Genomic DNA, 25274 nt, shown 5'->3' with positions numbered 1-25274 from the left:
ACCTAACTCTGTAGCGCAGACCAGGCCTGGGTTGCATATGGAAACTGGCAGATCAGCAAACTCAGGCAGAGAAACCATCTTGTAAATCAGATGTCGCACCACTACACAGTGATCCAGCAATCTGACTAAAACAGATTTTATTTTATTTTAACGTCAACTCAGGTTGACATGCTTTGCCCTAACTATTTTAGGATAGCCAGGGGTATATTCTTACCTTCTACTGAAATGTCCTGAATAGCAAAGCGAAGGATGATAGTCCATATCATACCCAGGGTCATTTTCACATTGCCATCAACAATTTCTAGAGTAAAAAAAGGAAACCAGAATTCACAAAGTACAGTTTGCAGTGTGTCTCCTTACTTTAATCCTGCACATATGTTATACTGCAAGTTTTGTAATTCTTAACCTACATAGAATTTCTTCTAGTTGGTTTTCAACAAGCTCATGGTTCTGCTCAGGCTAATTAGGCTTGAAAATTATTTACAGCTAAGGTTGCCACTTCCATACTAAAGGGCTCTGTTCAATTGATTCTGATTTTCTCAAACTTTCACCATTCAGACTGACTTTTCTTTGTTTAGTCCAGTGGTCTCCAATGCCGTGCCCGCGGGCACCATGGCGCCCGCTGGGGCATTTATGTGTACCCGCCTAGTGCTCAGCAGGGGAGAGATGCCAGGGCCTCGCGCCTGCTGGGGACAAGCTGCGTAGCTTCTCTCAGGCTTCTCGCTGCACTGCCCAGAACTGCTGCCAAAAATAAAACAAAACACTCCGCCTCTGCAGAATGGACCGAATGATGCCCCGTAGCATGTGCTGACACAGGCACCTGCTTGCTCCACTGGTACCTGGAGCCGGCCTTGTATGTCACATCTGCTTGGGGGTGGCTGTGCAATAGATGTTGATGGTCTTCTGGTATTCTTCCTGTACTGATACTGCTGTTTTCTTGTGCTTTGCAATTTATTTATTTTTTTAACATTTTGCTCCAAAATGAGTGGTTCAGATAAGAGACAATGTATATATTATTTCAACCCAGAGTGGGAAGAATATTAAATATGATTTTTTGGTATTATTTAATGTACAAATACAAAATAAGCCTTGAAAAATTGTTGGCGCCCCCCACACTCCTCTGAAAACATGAATGTGCTACTGGCCACAAAAAAGTTGAGGACTACTGCATCATTCACATAACTGGAGCAGTGTAACTTGGGTCGACTTACAGCAGTAATGTAGACAAGGCCTTATTCTGCACTCTTACTCCAGAATAAGAGCATCCACACATGGAGTTAACCTGGAATAGCTATTCCAGAATAGCTATCCAGGTAGACAAGCACTAAAATTTGAGCAAAATCAGTCTTGCTGTTTTCAAATACAAAGCAAGTGAACAAACAAAACCAAAAATGGGATTTCGGCTCCTAAACTTTAGACAGGTTTGAAAATTTTACCCATTGTCCTTAAATAGGGTCAGATTTTCAAAAGTGGTCAACAGCCAGCAGCGCCCATTGAGAACAATGAAAGCTGCTTGTTGCTGAGTACTTGAAAACTTGGCCATAGGTTACATGTGCACCTTTTGGTTGTCTGATGAAAATTCAGTTTGATTTGGCCAAATTATAAGGATTTTTTTTAAAAGTGCATTGTGTATGCACACTGAATTGTTACTAATGATTAATGTTCAGCTATAGTTTAAGTCACATTCTTCTAAATATATACTGGCAATATACACGTGCACATAAATAATCTGAATGGTATTTTTATCCCTGTGGTTTGAAAGTGATTCAAGACACCAATAGTATTTGAGCTGACCGACCACAACATTTGCAACCCAATCAGAGGATTTTCTCCCTCTTTCCATGCGGTTTGTGGAAGTAACTCCCAAGGTAAACCCCAGCACAGTGACATTGTAACAGGAGCAGCAGAAGGTCCCTAATAGTGGGGGAACCACCAGCATCTGAACCGAGGCCCCAGCCTTGTGCTGCTCCTTCTCCTGGAGGCCCTGCCCTCTGCTCACTCCTCTCCGACCCCTCCCCTGTGTCGCTCACCCTTACAGCCAATAAAAAGTGAAAGAGCACAGCCGTCCCACTTTTAAAAATGGGGAGGCCATGGGCCCTGGATCCCCCTGTTCCAGTGCCCCTGCATTGTAACATTTATTTTTAAGTGCAACAATCAGAGTTAAGAAGATAACGGGTTTCTTATTTTTCCTCTTCACTCTGAGGGGGTTCCACCTAATTTTTCCAAGATTTACATCTCTCTTCTCAGGACTCCATGTGGCACTGCTACCACCCCTGTACAGGCCGTGGAGGATCATGGCCCTCCTGAAGTTTACCATGAATTATACCAAAACTGAACTTTCTTTATCAATCAGAGGAGATTTAATAGTAACTGGGCATATCTTAACTGTTTTTTCCTCACATACGCATTTCCTTGCACTTTGATTGGTTGTGGATGTCTGATGTACTAATCACTATACAGTCATTTCTCAAACTGTATAATATCTAGATCGCAATACTCATGGGGCATGCAGATTGTCAGCCAATTAGTGTATTTGCATAATCACTGTGTCCCAGATCTGCAAAAGTATTTAGGCTTCTAAACCAGTTGAAACCAATGGAAGTCAGAAGTCTGAACAATTTTGTGGATCCGGTCCTGTGTGATTATTTAGTTAACAGCTACAGTGCAAATATACAAATCTTTCTATTCTGACTGGTTTCTACAATCCCACTGTTCCAAGGGCTCTTGACAGAACTTTCAAGTTATTTGCCAACAACAAAGTAGATGCTTCAGCTCCTCAGTCTCCTTAGCTAAAAAATTGTATGAAAAAACCAAAACATATCTGATATACATAGAAAAAATACCAAAAAGCAAGGAGAACAAAGCAGCTAAACTGCTAAAAGTGATTAAAGCATACTTTGATTCATTCCTTTCTCCCTCCTCTACAGGCCATCAGGGATATTATCCCCAGAATAACTCTCATCTTTGTGTTTTCATTGCCTGTTTACTTTGGGAGATCTGCAGCCCCTACCTTTCAATTCAGCTCAGAACCCAACATAAGCTAAACTACATTCACAATTATTCAGAGGAGAAGAAGATGGAGAAGGGATAAAAATGAGGGGGGGGAAGAGGTTGACTGAAGGCCCAAAATGTGGTAGTGGTATTTTCTTATTTTATTTTGTTATTTGTCTTTCAGCAGATTCAGCAGCCCACTCTGGTTTTTGTAATTTTTTTCTTCTCATCTAACAAACAACTCCATGGAGGTCCTTCCTATTAATGATCTTCTGTACTACCAATCTCCTCAATTTCTTAGTTTATTCAGCCCAGGATACAACACAAAGAACTCTCAATTTATTTGATTTTTTTTTCTTTAAACCCACTGTGACACATGGTTAGAAAGAGTTAAAACATCCTGCAAAATAAATAACCCTCAAAAGACATGTTGGGAGATAATGTTTGTGGTTTTGTGTATTTACATATATATGAGTAGGGTGGACAATGCAGTCCCTGTCTATGTTATATTCTGATCATTCAGAGGTCAAAAGAACATCCTATCATTTAAATGAATTGTAAACACGGGATATCTCGGTATTCATCTCTCTTTGAAATGTACTGTGAATGGTGCAGGAACAAGCAAATGGCCTTATGTTAATTCGTATAGCTATGTACCAGTGATGGACCTCCTTCAAAGTCATGCTAGTTACTTTTTGAACTCCCATCTTGTCAAAAGACATGAAATTGTATAGAAGATCCTTGGGTCCTGATTCTGTCATCTCAGATCTGCTTAGGCTTCATCAGGGGAAGTTTGAGTTGCAAGACTGAGGTCCCAGCTATGCTGGCACACCCTGAATATGAGATTTGGACATTGGACTATTTGAACTATTGGACTATGAACTATTTCTGAAAGAACTCTTTGCAACTACAAAGCTCACCATCTATGCTGCGAATCAGCACCTCAATGAATTGAACTCATGTTTGTATGTATACTGATCTTTTAACCATACTCTCTCTCTTGTTTTTTAATAAAGTTTAGTTTAGTTAATAAGAATTGGCTGTAGTGTGTATTTGGGTAAGATCTGAAACATTCATTAACCTGAGAGATAGTCTGTCCAATCCTTTGGGATTGGTAGAATCTTTTATTTTATATGATGAAATAAGATTTACAGAAATGTTCATCATATTTGATGTGGGTACCTGGATGGAGGCCTGAGGCTGGATCACTTTAAGGGAACTGTGTTGTTAGGACTTCTGAGTAACCAGTGAAGTAATAAAGAAACTGTTTTATGCTGGCTTAGTAAATCTAAGTATTAGAATATCTACCAGCTTTTTGGGGTTTGGCTGCCCATTCCTTTCAGTTCACCCTAATTGAGTGACCATAGCTGGCTCCCCACAAGGGCCCCAGTCAAACCCACCCAAAAAAACCAAACAAAAACAGTGATTGGCTATTTCCTGAGCTATGAACACAACACATTTACTGAAGAGAGATAACTCAAATACATTAAATAGAACTTTGCACTAGAGCTCCACAGGACTAGTGGTTTAATCTTTATTCTGGGCCTCTGGTTTAAATCACAGTTGGTGGCACTAGGTTCACTACAGACTCTTCATTGCTCAGAGTGTCAGAAACTTAAACATGATCCTCAACAGATATAGAAACAGTGACTTCACAGTTTGCAAATTAGAAAGCATCCCAAAAATGTTTATGCAAGATTAGGTGACTTACAGCCACGAGTAGCCTTAGCTGAAACAGCACAATTTGACCTGTTTTAATTTATATGTTCCTCTTTGTGTCAAAATAAATATTATTATAATAAATAATAATAATAATGATAATACTTGGCTTTTCTTTTGTACCTTCCACCCAAGAATCTAAAAAGCTTTCCAAACATTAATGAATCAAGCTTTGCAACTATTATGTCCCATTTTATAGATGAGGAACCTGAAGCACAAAAGTTAAGTGACTTGCCCAATATTACACAAGAAGTCTGTGGCAAAGCTGGGAACATAACCTAGATCTCCAGACTCCTCAGTCCGGACCTGCTTTTCATTTACATTAAGGCCCAATTAATCATTCTGTGCTTCAATTTTCCCATCAGTAAAACAGGGCTGATACTTTACCTCACAGGGGTATTGTTAGGATAAATTTATTAATTCATTCATGTAAGTTTGAGGTCTTCATGTGGAAAATAGTATATTCAGGGGCCAATATATTAAAAAATTGTACTTGGGAGCCTAACTTTAAGTCAATACTTAGAAACCTAAATAAGTGACGTGATTTTCAGAAGTGTTGTGCACCCAGCAGCTCCTACAAATCAATGAAAGATCCCTGGGGGCTTCTTTAAGTCCCTAATTATGGATTTAGGAGCCTAACATTAAGCACCTAGAAAATCTTGGCCTATATGTATAAAATATTATCAGGTAGAGTAATCTTCACCTCAGCTAGCGAATTTAAGATTCCTATGTGACAGTGAAAAGCATTACTCACCAGACCATTAGTTTGATCCATTTTAATTCTAACGTTGGCCTGTTTGTTCAGTATTTCTGTACCAGCTCTGCAAACAGTCTGCCTTATGCTTGATTTCTATTTCCACGTGTAAATTGTCTCTTGGATGCCCTCTGCTGTCCATAGAATACAATATTGCTCTCAGAATAGCACAATTCTAAAGTATTACTGGGGGCGGTGGGGAGGGTGTCACTTTTTTTCCCCTATTTCTGCTGCATAGTTTGTCCACCTTGCTCTCCTTGTTCTATTCAGTAGCTGAAGAACAGCAAAACATTAATTAAAGCAGCACTTTGATATTAGCTTTGATTTGGGGAGAGACTGCGTAAACCACAAATATCCAAAGACGACCAATTAAAATCAATATTTTAAAAGCACAAGACAGCTATGCACACATCTAAGCACCCATGCAGTTCAGTCTAATCTAAGTCAGAGTAGAGTCCACCAAAAACTCAGCTTTGACACATCCGTTCTCTGATGCTACTGGAAATCTGAACCTAGACCTGGATCTGAATTTGGCAAATGACACCTGTTTATAACAGATGAAATGAACACCTCCAGCTCTGAAACACCAATCCAAACCTTAACTATACCTCTGAAGAGTGGCCCCAATTCAGATATTCCTTTGGTGGGGGAGGAATTCCATGTCCCTCCCACACAAACACACACACTGGCAGGGACCCCTTTCCAGTCCCTGCTTATCTCCCCTCGCCCCTCTCAAAGGGACTCCAGGTGTCCTTGTCTCTGACCCACAAACTGTATGAGCCAGAGCCACCAGGAGTCAAGTTCTTGATGGACTCTCCTGTGCTCTGTTATACAGGAACAGTTTCCCTATATGCCCAGTTGCAACACCATTTGGCCCAGCTGCTCCTCCATCTGAATGGAGGGGCAGCTTGGCCAAATCTGAATGATGCTCCAGCCGCAGCCATACTGATTTAGTATAGGACCATGGCTTAAAAGTGGTCAGGCCATAGCTCACCCCCAACCAGCTATATGGCCTATGGAACTTTAAGCAAGTCCAAAAACCTTAGGGGAAATATTCGCCCCCCCAAACATCACCTAATTGGCACTATTGACTCTGAAGCCATGAAGATTGTTCCCCCATTCACTTCTACCTAAATATGCGTCCTTCTTCACTCTAATCCAGTTTCGTCCCCCTCCCACTAAGCCCCCTGAGGTGAAGCATGGGAACCATGACTCTTATCTAATTTAGACAGCACAAATCACTGTAATGTCTAGATGCTGAATTGGAGTCAATGGGAAGCTGCATTTGGTAAATCCCACCTGCTGTGAGATCCTCCTTATTTCAGCAGTCAGATTATGTTTCCCAAAATCCAACCAGTCAGTCATGCATTTTAATGTAACCACAGTGACTATTTGGAGCAGAACAACAAAATAATCATGTCACTATGCTACATCTAGTTTCACTATGCTACATCTGAAAAAAAAAGCTGAGTGCTGCCAGCGGAGTGAAATATCGGGACAAAATGTGTCCCGACCAAAGATCGGTCAGGACACGGGACAGACACCTAAATATCAGGACGGTCCCGATTTTATCAGGATGTCTGGTCACCCTAGGTTCAATATCCAACCAGCTCCAGCCACCACTTTTCCCATTGTCCACTGTTTTAACTGCATCTAGAATGTTGAACCTTGGTCTTAAAAATGTAGTAACCGTGTACAGTCACCAAAGTAACAATATGGGAATAGGTCTCAATCCCCAAGCAGTTACATCAAAAGAAGTCCACTATACTTTTATATTCGCTTAAGAGATAAACAAAGATCCAAGCCTGTCTGAGGTACATTCTAGACTCCTATCTGATTCTAAAGTTACTGGTTTTTAATAGCATGTTGGAATAAAAGAAGGCACTGAAAGAACCAAATGTTGTCCTAATCTTTAGGAAAAGGAATGGGCAGGCACCAAGAAATTATAGACCATTAAACCTAACCATGGAGAGAAGCAAATTCTAGAGTCATCAAGCCCGTTCCACAACCCACATCTCCCCATACCCAAAACATTTCCAATTCTTGTCTTCCCACCTCTGCAGAGAAACCATCAAAGCATTGGGGGCCTTGGCCTTCCATGGCCAAGGAGGCACCAGGACAATTTGGCCTCTGAATCTCTGCTGTTTAGCTTCTTTGGGATATGTATACGTAGAGACCAAGGCCTATTGTCAAGTGTTTCCACATACCTTCTGCACCAATTGACACAAGTTTCACTCCTTTGCTGGCAATATAATCCAGGGCTTTGTTGACATTAGCAATTTTATGGAAGCGCATTTTTCCTCTGTCTGGTTTTGGTAGTCTTTCCCCTGTAGTACAACAAATTGAATGCAATTATACTTACAGGCACCTGGAAACAGACATAGAAGCGACTAGAAAACTCAGAATGTATGTAGTACATTTTCTAAAATCTAACAGTTATTCTGGAGGTATTTTTCTGAAAGAATATCAAGTGCCTTTGAACAAACCCACAAAAATCAAAGAAGTGACTTACCTTGATCTTCTGGTACAGCAATGAAACCTGAATAAAATTTTATGTTTGCCCAAACATAAGAGGTATATAAATGGATACACTTTTCATATTTTATTGTGCTACTAGTGTCTGCTTTATAGTTGAAAGGAAGTAAAAAGAAAGTGAACAGGTCCTTCCTCGTAGCTCATCATCCTTTCCTGACTGATTACAAGAGGAGAAAGTCATATAAATCAGACAGCCATGTCATCCTTTGCTTTCTGTGTAAAATCTCCCCAAATCCATGGCATTTGAACAGCTGCTATCAGACAGCAGGATTGGCAGAGATGCACAAGAGGGAAGAGGAGTATCTTGGGAAAAATGAAGAATCTGAGGATCGGTGTGGTTAAATGGGGCCAAATCCCAGACATCAGGACCCTGTGGGCATCCCTGCCACCTCTGGACTTATCCGAATCTCATCCATCACTGGCAAACTGGCTAATTTCAGAGCCATGCTGCCACTGTCTTGTACCAAAGGCTGCATGACTATATCTTTTCAAATGGTCAAGAGAGTAACTATATGTGAATAAATCCCCCATACACAAATTTAAAGCCTTCCACACAAAAACATGACTTGGGAAGAGGGATAGCTCAGTGCTTTGAGCATTGGCCTGCTAAACCCAAGGTTGTGAGCTCAGTCCTTGAGGGAGCCACTTAGGGATCTGGGGCAAAATCAGTACTTGGTCCTGCTAGTGAAGGCAGGGAGCTGGACTCGATGACCTTTCAGGGTCCCTTCTAGTTCTATGAGATAGGTATATCTCCATATATTATTATAGGAAATGATCCTTTCCCTTTATCATCCAATATGCGCCTCATAACCATCCCTTCTTCTCAGGAGCATCCTCGGCTAATCACACAGTCCGTTGGTGACTGCTCCCCACCTTTAAATGGCAGAGGAAATGGATGATTTAGCTGGTTCGCATAAATAAGTCAACAGGAACTGTTCAGTGCTCAGAAGTTTTGAAGATCAGGCCACTAATTATTTAAGGTCTCTAAATATGGATTTCTGAGCCTGATTTTAGGCACCAACTTTTGAAAATCTTGCCCAATAATTAAAAAAAGAAAAGAAAAAACTTGGAGTAATCATACTAAGGGGTTAAAAACTGAATAAAATGTTTAAAAGATAAATTTGTGACCTACACATGGAAAGGAAAGGTAAACTAAAAGACTCCTAGTTTCAGGGCATGAGAACTGATCCTTCAGGTTCTATGTCCCTCCAGCAGCAGTTTGTGATATCACCCAAAGCCAAATGTTTCAGACAGCTGCAGTCATAGTATGGCTTTGGAACATCATCAGCTCAGAAGAACAGAACCTTGAACACCAGACTTTGTAGGTAACGAAAAGCAGAGCCAGTTTTCAGCTCCTTTGTTTTAAAAAGTATTCATCTGTAACTCTTTAAGCTCACTCATGCATTGTGCTCAGTTTTTTGGATCTTTAATAGTTTTCATTCTTTTAAGAGAGTATTTCACTTATTTTTTCCTTCTGATGACCCCTCACCCTGAGGCAGGCTAAGAAAAAACCTTTTTTTTTTAAATTGGCCAGTCCAAGGATAACCAGGATCTCAGATCTGGTTGTCCAGCAAGAAGATGTGGTTATTTCAAAGGTTTTTATTTATTCATTTTCTGGTTTTGTTTCTGTAGGAATTAGGCAGGTGCACAATTTCCAATAGGAATATGCAGGAGGGGAACACAAATGTCCACACAATTTCCAATTGTGTGCAGTAGGATTCAGAACTAGAGGAATGGAGGCAGAAAAGGAATTCAGCAAAGCAGTAAGTGCGTGGTAGACAAATCATCCATTTCCTTTACTGTTCAAGAATATTTACAAAGAAACTGAGGTGAGAAACCGCTTTTTATTTTCAGCCTCAGGTCAGATGCAGTGGTCCATCAATTTGCTCAGGATTCTTAAATACAGGTCAGCAGTTCCTTCAATGGACAGTGAACAGATCACTTTTCGGACTGAAGTTTTGCTGTTCCATGCAACTGGAAAACAAGATTGCTCCTAACCCTCCTGAAGGTCAAGGATTAACTTCTGCTGTAGTTTTGCATTACAAAATCTCTACGAGGCTCTAGAGTCAGGGCAGGTGTTTACTAAATGCATTAGACATTTTGTTTCTAACAAACCTGAAATGACTTCCAAGAGGAGCATCAGTTTAAGGCCATTCCTGAAGTCCTCTTCGATGTTCTCAATCTGTGTGCCTGCTTTCCTGAGGTGGGAATTACACCAAGCTGTAAAGGTCTGTAACAGCAGAAGAAAAACAAAATACTTCTCACGATGACATCTTTCAAAACAACTGCTGAACCATTTGAGTGAGCAAACACTGCAGAAGAGATTGTCAAGGCTGCCTGGGGCTTCTAGTAATATTGATAAGAAACAAAGTGCCTTTTTAAACACAGATTTTTTGAAAAAGATATACAGCCCAGTCTCTTGGAAGCTTTACAATGAGCCATGCACAGCCATTACAGAATCTGCAAGACTTCTGTATTTCAGTATGGTCTGATTCTTCATGGATTTTTTTTTTTTAAATTTGGCTTCTTCCTTGTATTAACTTCCAGACTGTGGCAACAATTTGGTGAAACACGCAAGTGCAGAGATGGAAGTTTTCATGGTTACATTTATCATGAAAGACAACCTATAAGAGTACCTTTCTTTTTCTCTCTCTCTGTAAAACCACTGAGCCCGATTATTTTGTCCAGTTTTCATTGCTAAGGCTAGACCTTACTAACCCCATTTTTTAGGCAGGCTGTTGAGCCTACCTTCAGCATGGTCTTGGCGGGGTTTCAGTCCTTCAACCGCTACCAGGGAGAGTTGGGTCAGTGGCTGAAACAATGTTCCTTTCTTTTCCAACATTTCGGCAAGCACCTCCCTTCCCTCACCTCCTCCTTTCTGCTCCAGTCAGAGAGGACCTGAGAGGAAGGAGCACTTGGCAGGGGGTGTGATGCCGTGGCAGTTGCTGAAAAGAAAAGACTTTGAGGCACTTGTGGCAGGATAGGGGGAGAGCTGACGAGTGGGTGGAGACAAACTGGTGGCTTCACTGGGGGAAACGAGTAGGGTCCTACTAAATTCACAGCCCATTTTGGTCAATTTCTCAGTCATAGGATTTTAAAAATTGTAAATTTCATGATTTCAGCTATTTAAATTTGAAATTTCATGGTGTTGTAACTATAGAGGTCCTGACCCAAAAGAAGGTTGTAGAGGGGTCACAAGGCTATTGTGGGGGGGGGGGGGTTGCAGAACTGCCACTCTTACTTCTGTGCTGCTGCTGGCGGTGATGCTTTCTTTCAGAGCTAGGTGGCTAGAATGCAGTGGGGTCTGGCCAGGCACCCAGCTCTGAAGGAAGCACTGCCACCAGCAGCAGCGCAGAAGTAAGGATGGCATGGTATGGTATTGCCACCCTTACTTCTGTGCTGCTCCCTTCAGAGCTGGGCCCTTGGTCAGCAGCTGCCACTCTCTGGCCATCCAGCTCTGAAGGCAGCAGTGCAGAAATAAGGGTAGCAATACTGAGACACCCTTACAATAACTTTCTGACCCCCTTTTTGGTTGGGACCCCAAGTTTGAGAACCCCTGGATTCCTCTGTGAAATCTGTACAGCATAGGGTGAAAGTACACAAAACAGTACACAAAAGACCAGATTTCACAGTCCATGACACAATTTTCATGGCCATTAATTTGGTAGGGCCCTAGAAATGAGGGAGATGGAAACAGATGTGTCCAGAGTAAAATTAAGGGGGAGAGGAGAACATGTGGGAGCACAGCTCTCTGCCTCCTGTGGTAAAAGCAGACCAGAGCGCTCCTCCTCCCCCTGGCCTGAGGAAGCAGTGATTCTCTGAAGCTCCTACTCCATGGCTAACTGAGTGAGCATTCTACTCCCTTCTGTGTCCATCCACTTAAATAACTGTAGATGGCTATGGAGCAGAGGCAATGGATTTGGGGGAATCTGTGCAATTAAATATGTAAATTTTATGTAAATTATGTATGCACAAAAATATTTCTTCAGACTTTTCACTCAGCCCATGGAGGCAGATCTAGCCTTTTTCATTTTGGGCCCGTGGGCATGGAAGTGACTCATGGTTCATTTTTGTTCTTGTATTTTCAGGGGACTCTCTGTGAGACCAAAAAAATCCTATTTGAATATTTTAAATTGTTTAATAAAATTTGAGTTGCAGTTATATTTTTACATCCTTGTATGCTACTGTGGTCCTTGGGATATCAGGATGAGTGGGGTGACAGGGATGAGCCAAGGGAAGCCAAGAATTGCCTCTGCTGCTTTCAGCTCTGCATGCAGAGAACAGGTAAGTGGCTTGTGAGGTGACAAAACCAGGGCCATGGGCTATCAAAGCTGTCAGCATAGCACAGGCTGGCATCCTGCGACATTGCACTGCAGGGACTAACTGTACCATTGCAGCTGCAGCATTTGCAGCTCCTGTGCAGTGGCATTGCAGCAGTGCAGAAAAACATAACAGTGGATGCATAGAGTGGCATTGAACAAGTGCAGTCAGGACTGTGGTGTGCATGCCTGTACATTGTTGGAAAAAGGTGTGTGTGTGTGCGCGTGCGCGCGCGCGCATTGTAGCAACCTGTATGAACTTGGAGGAAGGAGCCTAGGTTGCAGAAGAAAAGAGTCTGAAGAAAGCACCAGGAAGTCAGTCTGCGTGCATGTGGCTAGAATGTTAGCTGTAGCATCTCTGTACATAATTCTCTTAATAAAGAGCCAGTTGAATTTTACAAACCTGGAATCTTGGATGTTATTACCCAGAATACAAAACAGACACAAGGTGTTTTCAGGCCTGGTAGGGGGCTGCAACACCCAAATGCTATAGAGTTGACAAGCCTTAAGAGCTATATTATGGCTTTCAGACAGAGCTCTGCACTGGGGCCATGTACTTGCACACTACACAAACAAGGGCTCTCAAAGCCTGTCCTATCAGATTCAGACACAGTGTCCCCTCTCCTTGATCACCACTGCCTCACCTTCCACAAAACTACTATGTGCTCTCCATGTTATATGAAGCCATATATGCTGCTTGTGAGGAAGCAGGGCCATGGTCCACAGCCACCTGGGCCCTCTCACTTTGGAGTGGCTTGCTTCGCTTTTTGGTACTAACCTCACTGAATCCTTGAGCCCACAGGAGTGCAAGGACCAGATTGACCAGGCCCCACCCCCAGGATGAAAGGCACTCTCTCTGCACATGTGAACCTGCACAGGGTTGGGCACAATGAAGCACTATGGTGTTACCTGGCATAATCAAATACTGCCAGAATCTAGCTTGTTATATCTTTTGTCTGCCTCCAACATCTTTGAGCATACGTAATCAGTATTAGTGACATGGGTCAATAAAGCACATTTGCCAATACCAGAAATTATAGTACATATCCTATGACAGAGAGGTATTAGAGTAATGTAGAAGACACAGTTGAAAGCACCCAAAGATAACATGCACAGGAACTTGTTACATGGGAATCTGGCGCACCCATTAAAAAAGCTAACCAACCAATGTCTGAGCCTTTCATGCTCACCAAAATGATGGCTATCCATTTAATTTCAGACGCCATTGTATTTTTCAGAACTGTTTTGAGGATACAGGACTAAGCTAGGTCTGAACAGCCAAGCAGATGGTAAAAATAGACCCATCAAAACTGGGAACAGACAGGTCACAGTGCTATGTTCGTGATCTCACCCATCTCAACACAGGACTTCATTGAGGGTTATGTTGATCTCTTACTACGCACGTCAATGAAGTCATCTCTCACCATCACCACTAAGTCCATAATGAAATTAACAATGATACCAGTAACTACAGGCCATGAAACCCAAATCTGATCTCCAGAATAAATAATTAACTTCTGAATCCAATTTCTAGAGGTCAGGACTTTTTGCTGCTGAGCAAAGATTAATCTGATACTTGTGATCATTATCCAAGCAAATTAAAATATCGCCCACCTCTAATTCCTCTGTTGGCCTCTCCACTTTGTATTTACACAGTGCTTAAATGCCCCAGTGATCAGCACAGTATAAGAAGCTGAACAGACTATTCTAAAATAAAGTTTCATCGGAGGATCCCAAAGAGGTTTGAAAACATTAACTAATTCAAACAACATCCCTTAGAGATAGATACTTTTTATTGTATTAAGTTTACAGATTGATAAACCGTTATATGACTTGCTCACAGTAACTCAGTGGCAAAGCTAGGCATAGACACTGGATGTTCAAGCACTCAGCCCCCGTGATCTAACCACTCGATCATACTACCTCTTTATTCCCACTTATCTCTTCTGCTTTACCCACCTTTTCTTTTTTCTCATGTTATTGATCATTTTATAAAGATTTTGAAGACACTGAGCAGCTGATGTTGCTACTCTATACAGAAATCAAAGAGGCTACTTTGGCCTAATCAAACTGTTTTAAATGAGCAGAGTGAAAAGGGATCCGTTCATCTTCACTTTTATAGACTGTCCCACAAAGCCTTTTCTGCGCTGATTTTTGCTTTCCCTTTTATTACATGTTTGTGTGTCCGAACATTAAATCAAAATTGATCCACAAACTGAAAATTGCCAACATAAGACATGTAGTCTCTCAAAAATGGTAAACTTAAAAAAACCTATTGGATTACTACCCACAAAACCTAGACAATGGGCTACATGAAGTTCTGTTGAAGCACTATTCCTTTATATGGTATTCAACCCACTTACACCAGGTCTCAGTTTGTTCTGATTGGTCAAGTGAAGCTAGAGACAACTACAGCTTCTCACAGGAACATTTTTTTCCAGTGCGATTCCTTTGTTATGTTTGTTTATGAAATGCTGTTATCTGTATTTCAGTTGTCTTGTGCTTCATTGAAAGCACAGCTAATGTACATTCCAGCAGACTATCTGCATCTGACTTTATAATCCAAGGGCCTCAGAAAACTGGCTTGTTTCCCTAGAACTAAACACGGCTATATGGACATCATTTAATTTCAAAGGAGAGTCTATTACTGATTTCACTAATGCCACAGTGTCATAAACAGATAGTTAAGGGTTAATGTTTCTTTTACCTGTAAAGGGTTAAGAAGCTCAGTGAACCTGGCGGACACCTGACCAGAGGACCAATCGGGAGACAAGATACTTTAAAATCTTGTTGGAGAGAAGTCTTTGTTTGTGCTGGGGTTTTTTTGTTCGTTGTTCGCTCTTGGGGCTAAGAGGGACGAGACGTGCAATCAGATCTTTCTCCAATCTTTCTAAAACAGTCTCATGTTCAAAATAGTAAGTACTAGCTAGAAAAGGCAGATTAGTTTTATGTTTGTTTTCTTACCTTGCAAATATGTATTTTGCTGGAAGGATATTTTACCTCTGTTTGCTATAACTTGTAACTTCGGCTAGGGGGGAAGGAGTCCCTCTAGTCTATGTATAGCTGAAGACCTTGTAAACATTTTCCATCCTGGTTTTACAGAGATAATTTTTACTTTTTCTTTCTTTAATTAAAAGCTTTCTTTTAAAGTACCTGATTGATTTTTTTCCTTGTTTAAAACCCAAGGGGATTGGGTCTGAACTCACCAGGGGATTGGTGTGGGGAAAGGAGGTGGGGGGAAGGTTAAATCCTCTCTGTTTTAGGATCCAAGGAGTTTGGATCAGTGTATCTCTCAGGGTAACCCATGGCGGGGAAGTCTGGGAAAAGGAAAGGAGGAGGAATGGTTTATTTCCCTTTGTTTTAAGACCCAAGGGGTTTGGGTCTTGGGTCTCACAGGGAAGATTTGGGGGGGGACAGGGAGTGTACCAGACACTGGAATTTCTGGTTGGTAGCAGCGCTATCAGATCTAAGATAGGAATTAAGCTTAGAAGGGTACATGCAGGTCCCCATTTTCTGGACACTAAAGTTCAGAGTGGGAATAATACCTTGACACACAGATAAGAAGTTGCTGAACAAAACTCACTACACATCAACTTTGCAATGCCTTCCACAGTCCACATTTTGTTCAATCCTCATTTTTTTGCTCTCTCATTATGATCCCATTTGTTGAGAGCATAAATTGACATTGCTCGGGCTCTGACTAATAATTCTAAAAAAAGTCTTTAAGCAGCAATTCAAAGCAAGCTCCAGTCCTGGAGATCATAACAGAACCAGCATATAACACTACATCCTTCAGATCTTAAATCCTTTGGGATTGAAATTAGGATGAATTAGGAAAAGCAAATTATTTTCACTGCTGACCTGTTGGGAGCATATCAGAGTAGCAGACTGCCATGATGAGCAGGGTGGAACTGACATCACAGAGCCATAGTATATGCTAAAATAGGTGCAAATAAATGCCTGGAACATTGGCCTTTTCAGGTTTGAATTTATTTGCAAAAAGCAGACTCTAAATTTTTTTTTAAATGCCCATCACAAAAACCACCAGTAAAAGAAAAACGGTGTTGTCACTCTAAGCAGAGAGAGCAATGAAAGAAAGGGCAAGGACTTTGAATTACTCTCTTACCCCTATAGGAAACTTCCCCATAACACACCACCAATTGTGTCAATCCTGATTTGGAAAGCCTATTTTGAGGAATTACAGAGTAACTCAGGTTTTATGCAGGCAGTGCCTGGCCTCTCTGTGAACACCACCAACAGGGTTGTCTGTGTCATTTGTGATGTAAAAATATGTTCACTGACAACTGGACTGAAGACCAAATTGATTTCACGTAGGCTACTGAATCGCCATGAACGTGTGGATTTGCAATCATCAGGATAACCCTAACTTGCAGTCCTAGAGCAAGTAACTCCAAAAACTATGTGTACTTTCGTAAGGATTCAAATTGAAGAACACAGTATTTATGATTGAATAAACAACATGTATGAAGGCAGAAAAGGTCCTATAGTCACAGGAAAGCCCACATATGTTGCATGTGTTCGAGTACTGATAAAAATTTAACTTTCTTTTGATGCTGCTTCAGAATTATAAAAGAAGAACACTACTGTAATTATGAGCGTTTGGTCCTGATATAACATTTGAGATATTTAATTGAGAAAGTGCCAGTTGTTTCTCACAAAAAGGCTAACGCTCCATTTGACTGATTCAATGGAACCAAAGAAAGATGGGTCGGAATACTTTCTTAAGTTTCCTATACTAATTATACCACCCATTTAAAATTCAAACTGATTTTAAAAGAGTTCTTGTTTTCTTTCCCAAAACAGCTACTGGCCCTACCCATGATTATTCCATAAGATAAAAATAGACAGTGCTCAATGGCAATCGAGCAATGATAGATCAAAATACACATACATATACACAGTGCAACACTAGTAAGAAACTTAATACTTTATATTTCTGTTTTGTGAAGCTGCACAACTGCCTTGTGGACCTTGCAGTGTACTGAACACGGGACAGAGGAGCAAGCTCAGATAAAGTGATCTTTATAACTAGATCTTTAGGCCTGCCAGAGAACTGGAAAATATCAGCTGGCAGTGTTTCCTAAAAGGGTGTGAATTTATGTGTTAATACACACACTTGGGTGACTCCTGTTACTTACTTCAAAGGGGCAATTGCTTAAAACTGACAATTATTTTGCTTCACAGCACTGATCCTGATATATCCCCGCTTTCTCAAATGGTGGCAATTGGGATTGTTCGTTACTGCAAGCCTAAATGGGATGCAATGACTCACTCTGTAGCTATATGTGGTATTTCTGTGTTCTGAGTATATGGGGAGAGCGCTGCAGAGAGAAAGCCAGCCAGAACATTCCTGCTAGAGGAGACTGAAGTCTCTCTTTGAAGCATAGCCAGCTTCTGCCTATTATCCATATTTCAAAATGTAAGCTCTGATCCTGCAATGTGACCGGCTAGCATGGACTCCTGTGCCCATGGGACTTCAGCATCAGGGCCTTTCTCTCCGCTTAGAACAAAATCTGCATGCTAGCTGTATGCATGTAACAAAGAAACTTTACCATTATTTTTAGTTTAAAAAAGAGAAGGAGAGAGAACAGTTTCCCTATTGGCACAACTTTTACTTGTTGCATAGATGTGATACAACACACACATTGGGCCAAATTCAGAGGTATCATAGGCAGGTCAAAGAAGCTGCACTCTTATCTCAGGGATGAATCTACTGTTATCATATCTGAGTAAGAATGTAGAAATCGAGATAGAAAACACAAACAATTAGGTCATTTGATTCATCCACCTGCCAGTGCTGAAAGACTCCCTACACAAAATCTGCTAAATCTATTCTAGCTGTGACAAAAGATGGTGTTCCTGTCACTCTCCCTGGAGGACAATTCAACAAAGAAATCTCACCTTTAGGAAATTCTCCCTTCCTCTCTAATATTTAACTTAAATTCTCATTTTCTCTCTCTTGTCCTGTTACTCATAGTTATAAGCCTCTTGGATGGCTCTAAACAAAACCTCATTACTAAAGTATAAATTAAAAAAACACACACGAACACTCAGCAAACTACGTGATCTGGTCTTCCTTTAACAAGTGTATATGGGAATTACTAGTATCCTTATCAATTAGGATGGAATAAGAAATTAAAGTGTTGATTTATTTCAACTTACAGTCAGACATACCATACTGTGGAGTCTGTTTTTTTAATGCGGTGGTCATTGCTTGCCACAATAATTTGTAATAATAATTTTATTTATAAATGAACTCTTGACCTCCACCAAGGGGCACAGGATGATGGAAAAACCACAAATGGAGAATGTTCTTATGGCTAATGCAAAAGTAGCTAGAGCGAGGAGATTATTAAAAGTTCAGAAACAACTCTCAGCAATTTTTGCAGCACTGTAAAATATTTTGCAACTTCTACGCTGTCTTTTAAAAAAAATGAAGTGTTTTTCACTGCTAAGATTTATCCCTTGTAATAGAACAGTTACCCTGTTAAACTGTCTTGCAGAAAATTGTCTCAAGCCAGACAGTAGCCAAGGCCAAGTGTACATGTGGGGTGAGAAGGAAGGAAAAATGGGTTAATAAGAAACACACGGTGGATGAAATTCTGTTCCCACTCAAGTCAATGGAAAAAGTACCATTGACTTTAGTGAGGTCAGGATTTCACTGTTTTTTATCAGGTTATTCCATAATTTTCCACCCTGGGGTTTCTTCCATCTTGCTCTGAAGCATCTGATATTCACCACTGTCAGAGACAGGATACTGGATTGAAATGATAATTGATATACTCTCCTATCACAATTCTTACTCTTATGCATATCAAGGTTACCTCAGGCACAGGGCATATATATTATTGTTTTCGATTTTGTTTTCCCAGGTAAGTATGCAGCTTAATATATTACTTAATAGCTTACTATTTATGTTGTAAAATGAATACCATGCAAACATATAGGAGATTAAACTCAGACAAGTTGATATCATTGGAACATTGACGTCTGCATTTTTTGCCTTTGTGATTTTAACTGTGCAAGTGTAAAACGTTAGGAAAAATGCTGAAAAGCCAAAGTGACAATATTTAAAATGGTAAGAGAGTTCCACAGTTCAGGGGCCACTAGAACAAAGGCTTTGTCACCTACTGACTTAAAGTGTGATAGTGGAACTGTAAAAGGGAGACTGATTTCCAGAGGTGCTGAACACCTACACTTCTTCCAGCTGAAGCCAGTGGGAGATGCAGGCCCTCAGAATGCAAATACTCACCAGGACAAGACTTAAGGAGCAGGTCTCAATCCAGGCCCCTCTCCCTTAAAAGCCTGAAAAGCCAAAAAGACCAGCCTCTTTATAGGCAGTCGTTGCTAAGTTGGAATAATATGATCATATTACTCCTCCCTGTGAACAGGCACTTTGCTGCCTTTGGCACAAGCCACAAACAGCAAAGAGACCCAGCTGGAATCCCTGCACAGAGGAAGCTACAATAACTATGGAATGATAATATTGCCATAAATGTACACAATTTTCTCCATTGTGGGAAGGAAACCTTTCAAATTGGAAATTCCTTTACTGTGCCTTGTCATTTTTCTCCTGGCAATTGCTGAAGTGACCTATCTACACTATTTTTACCATTTAATACGAAGTGCAGCTTGTACCATCATTGTAGATAATATCTTGCTTCTGCTGCTCTGTAGTTTGCTGCTGGGTAAAACAACAGCAGCTATTACTGTTTGCTGTTTGTACTACAGTAGCACTTAGAGGCCCTAGTGTGCCAGGCACAGTACAAACACATAGGCCTGGTCTACACTGGGGGGGATCAATCTAAGATACGCAACTTGAGCTACGAGAATAGCGTAGCTGAAGTCGACGTATCTTAGATAGACTTAGATTGACTGACTTTGCGTTCTTGCAGTGCGGGATCGACGGCTGTCGCTCCCCCGTCGACTCCGCTTCCGCCTCTCGCCCTGGTGGAGTTCTGGAGTCGACGTGGAGCGTGGTGGGGATCAATGTATTGCATGTAGATGAGACATGATGCATCGATCCCCAATAGACCGATCACACTACCCGCCATCCGGCAGGTAGTGTAGGCATACCCAGTGAGAGAAGGTCCTTGCCTCAAAAAAGAGCTTAAAGGCTACATGAACAAGACAGACAAAGGGTGAAAGGGAGAACAGAGGTGAAGATATTTGCCCGAAGACACACAAGAGGTCAGTGGCAAAGCCAGGAATAAATGACAGAAAATAGGCCAGCCCTGTGCAGCCATGAGGTAATATGTGCCAAGTGCAGTGAAACTGCCTATCACAATTTTATTGAACTTGCAGTTTTAAATGTACCCTCATGGATATTAATTGACATGTGGAGTTTTCTACACATGTATAGAAACAGCTGCACCATTACTGAGTTGATATGAACTAGAAATAATAAATAAAGCATTAGATTTTTTTTTCAGTTGTTTGAACTCGAGTTTGTATTTTACCCCTTTTCTTTTTTTTTCCCACCCCAAAACAAAAGCCAAAATGCATCTGGAACAATTTAATAAAATAACTAGAGTGACCTACAGTTCTGGATCCTTAAATCCTACCTCTTCTGGAAGTGTCATTTTTACAGGAACTTAATGTTATTCAATCACTGAGTGATAAGAAATCCTCTACTAGCCAAGTGAAATGTTAAGGCTAACAGAACATAGCACAGCAACTTGCTAACTGAATTTGATTATGTGAAGAATGTAAATATTTGAAGTGGGCGAACTATCTAGGGTGGTACCATACACAGGAGTCATTGGAAGAAATCAAGAAAAGGAAAATCTAGGCTAAATATACCTGACAGGGAGGTTATTTAAACTGCAGAACCCTCTTACATGGGAAAACTAGAACAGGCACTAGAAAATAAAGAATCACAAAGTCACAGAATTCAGAGATGGAAAAGCCCTACTAAGCTCTAGCCTCTCTGTCTGAAAGTGCAGTTATGGTCATATCAGAGATTAAATTGATACCGCACTGGATCATAGTACTGAACAGTCCACCCTACCAGGGGATCAACTCCATAAACTGAAAGGTCTTTTCTCATCTCTGATTCCCACAACTCTATTATTCCTGGGGTGTATCATTAAAGAGGCACATTCCCTACACATTAGACAAAATGTAAGTTCCACTAGCATTAATGGGAATTCTACTCACACAGAACAGCCAGGGAAGACTTTAGCCCTTCCAAAGCAGGTGGTCTAATCCTATGTGAGGATAGGGTTTCTTGGAAAATACGCAACCCCCATCACTGTGTGACTACATGTCCATTTCACAGGCCTGATTATTGCCAAAAAAAGCTGAAGATTCTAAAGCATTTAAGTATCACTTTAAGAATAATTTTAGGAGATCACCACCAAGGTTGGACACTGGCAAATGTCAAGAAGATCATCAAGCATTTTGTTACAGTTACATTAGTGCTTTCTTTTAGTGGAGTCGAGTCGACAGGAAAAGGGCTGCATTGCCCCACCAGTGTAAAAACCCATCAGGCAGAGAAGTTCCAGGGGAAACTGCATGTGGATCACCGCATACACTATTCCCAACTCATTGTCATCTCCTTGTGAGGGAAAGGTTTTTCAGGACTATTACAGGAATGGGTGGGTGTTCTGTGGCCTGCAGTGTGCAGGAGGTCAGACTAGATCGGGGCAGACAACCTACGGCATGAGCTGATTTTCAGTGACACTCACACTGCCTGGCCTGGCCACCAGTCTGGGGGGGAAGGAGGAGGCTCTGCATATTAATTTAATTTTAAATGAAGCTTCTTAAACATTTTAAAAACCTTATTTACTTTACATACAACAATAGTTTAGTTATATATTATAGACTTATAGAAAGAGACCTTCTAAAAACGTTAAAATGTATTACTGGCACGCGAAACCTTAAATCAGAGTGAATAAATGAAGACTCGGCACATCACTTCTGAAAGGTTGCTGACCCCTGGACTAGATGATCATGATGGTCCCTTCTGACCTTTAAGTCTATGAGACTGTAGAAGGGATAAGACTATCAGTTTAAGTGTGGATATTCCAGTAGATCCACAGGGAAATCCAGTAGACTAGGAGCATCCTGCAAAGAGCCTACATGATTCATTTTGAACTCTGGAAGCCGCAATGATATTGGCTCCCCTCCTAGATCTCCAAACTATCCCTACTCCAAGCCCTCATCCAAAGTCAGTTGAAAGCTATAGGTGTTTTTCCATAGACTTAATTGGGCTTTGGATCAGGCCTCAGATTTGGAAGAAGGCATGGAGCGAGAGTTAATACTGCAACTGTCAACATTAACTCCTAATATAAACTCCATGGCGATGCCAAGGACGATACCATCCAGCTAGAGCACTATTAAATATTTTAAATAATATAGATACTATAAATTGAAATATAAAATAATGAAAAACATTTTGTCAGCCTGATTACCAGCAGCAAGACAAGACGATTGGTGCTGCAGCCAGAGACAAAGGGAACAAACCCAAAAATGACACAGCCACCTAAATTCCTACTGTAACGTGCAGTCTAGTGTTTGTGTACAGTACTACCCTCTACTGGAGGAACTACTTAGTTGCATTTCATAGGGCCTACTATTGTAAAAATCACCAGCCTAAACCTATGTGAATTTGCAGATGAGGCCACAGAATACAGTTCAATATACTGTCAATCTAGCTTGAAAAAGGTGGCCAATATACAGAATTTCATTCCTTTCACTGATTTCTACAGGCGCTTTTGCTGGGAGAGCCAAAACAATGTGCCAGCTCCATTACAGTTCACTAGCTCTCGCTCTCTCACGCCAACAAGCCCTGTTCTAGCAAACAAAAATAACAGATTTACGTGGTCTCAGAGCTAGTAAACAAAGTTGCAGCAGCACAGGACTGGTAATGGTATTCTTAAGCATAAGCTTGTCACCTCAGGATGGACAGCAGCAGTTTAGACATGGTCATCTGGAAATCCTGGCTCCATCAACCATACCTGGTGCTCAGAGATGGTCCATTGGCTGCCCACCTTCCTATGGCATTGTGTCCTTCACAAGTTAATCTGACTCTCTGATTACACCACAGGGACCTACAACTTCAGATGAACAGCAGGTATAATGTTCCAAGTGCCCTCTCTCCTGTGGAAAGTTTCATTACCACTATTGACACAGGCCTTGTTACAAGACAAGTTTGATTGCAGAAGGCATCTAAGCAATCCATCAAAACCATAGAAGTTCTCAACTTTTATCCAATATCAAAAAGACCTGCCTGATTTCCAATTTTAAAATGCTTTAATTATTAAATAGAAGAGAACCAAAGGCTGCAAAGTTTGGATTCTTATCTAAAGCTGAAAAAAGGTCAGGATTCAAGGATTTGGTTCAAGACCACCTCTATTTTTAACAACATTCAAGAATGAAAGCTATATGTGCAAATAGAATCCTTTACAGTAACAGAATATTCACCAAAAAAAGAAACTAGAAGATTCCAATAGAAGAAGGCATGCATCTCAGTCATTAAAAAGTGCAAGTGGATTTTCGTCTTCAGTGTCATTACTGTCCATTTTATTAACCCAGAGATAAATTTGGCCCATTCAATGGAAGGAATTGAAAAAAACTAAGTAAACTGTCAGCAAAAGTAGGATCTGTTTCTAATGTATTTTTTATTTTGATTAATTTCCAATGCATTATGACTGTGCAAATCTGAAAAAGCAGGCTGAAGTAAAGTTACCAGTGAAGAGAAAGGACAGTCATATGGGTAATAAAGGGCTTGAAGTTGTGAAGATAACTGTCTAAACACAAGCAAGTGTAAATAGATGCAGTGCTGACTTCATGAAATTGCAGACAGATAGCTCCATTGCCTATGCTATTAGTTTTGCCCAATTTATTGAACTACAAATATTAGTATCAGTCTTATTATTTTAAATCAGAACTCTATGGGAGGCAACAAAACTCTCAAAAAGCAGGTCAGTTTCATGTTGCTACTGCCTAGGAAAGCAATGAGCAACAGCAGAGGGAGGCACGGGACCTATTTACTTGGTAGAACTAAAAACAAAAACTGAGGCTGGGAAAGAGGTGGTTTAGCAGAAACTCCCAGCTTCATCACCATCCATGCAGGCTCTAGGGTGGGAGTAGAAAACAGAGAGAGAGAATGCTCCTTTTTCTTTCCAGGTACCAGAGGAGTTGTGAGGCAAGGAGGCCTTCAAATTTACCAAACACCTGCTAGCCAGAAACTACAAAAAATGGAGTCCCTCAACAGCATCCATCAATGCCCCCCATGCACCAACTGGCACTGGATCTTGGCCTCTTATCTGTGGGCTGCCCCTGGACAGTTCCCTCTTTCCACATTTTTGTATTATCCCCTGATTTAAGTTAGAAAAGTGAAGTATGATACTGGGGGACCCTTATGGTGGAATTGGGGGAGGGAAAGAACATACAGGGGAAAAGAGAGAATACAATGTAGGAAAATGATACGCCATGAACTATTATAATAAAGGCATGGAGTAAAAAGGAGGCAAACCTAGAAAGGGAACAATATAAACCAAAAGCAAGAGTAACAGAGGAAATTATGTATTTTAAAATGTATTAAATAGAAATTTGATTGAATATTACAATTAAAATCAGTCCATTAATATTTCTCCCTTTAAATTAAATACAGTACATGATCATTGCAGGGAGTAGATATCTTCCACCTTGGCTAGTAGTCATTACATTTTCCAAGGCCTGGGTTATGGCCCTGAATTAAAAATGATGAGATTCAGGTTCTGTTCCCAGTTTTGCCACTAACTTTAGCAAATTACTGAGGGTGGAGATTTAAAAAATGTTCAACATTGGACTCACTCTGCTGAGCATTTTTGCAAATTCCTCCCACGACTCCTAATCAAGGCCATAACCCATTTGACACCAATGGGAGCAGGGCGAGGCCAACATTGAGTGCTTTGGAAAATATAAATGTTCATCTTTCTGTACCTTAG

The 25274-nt window shown here is 40.9% G+C and overlaps 1 protein-coding gene across 2 annotated transcripts in view; it reads right to left on the bottom strand.

Moving 5' to 3' along the window:
- ACTN2 (actinin alpha 2) overlaps positions 1–25274 on the bottom strand; it is a 97906-nt gene that overhangs the window by 49360 nt on the left and 23272 nt on the right. For both annotated transcript variants that reach the window (XM_030556963.1, XM_030556962.1), the window contains exons 2-4: positions 10115–10229; positions 7672–7791; positions 215–301 (exon numbers count right to left, since the gene is read on the bottom strand). In XM_030556963.1, the coding sequence (XP_030412823.1) occupies positions 215–301; positions 7672–7791; positions 10115–10229 (322 nt within the window). The remainder of the gene's footprint in view (positions 1–214; positions 302–7671; positions 7792–10114; positions 10230–25274) is intronic.

Source organism: Gopherus evgoodei, chromosome 3, assembly GCF_007399415.2.
Source record: "Gopherus evgoodei ecotype Sinaloan lineage chromosome 3, rGopEvg1_v1.p, whole genome shotgun sequence".
In the NCBI taxonomy this organism is placed as follows: domain Eukaryota; kingdom Metazoa; phylum Chordata; order Testudines; family Testudinidae; genus Gopherus; species Gopherus evgoodei.
Note: the sequence above shows the minus strand (reverse complement) of the source record. Positions and strands in the feature narration are given on the sequence as shown.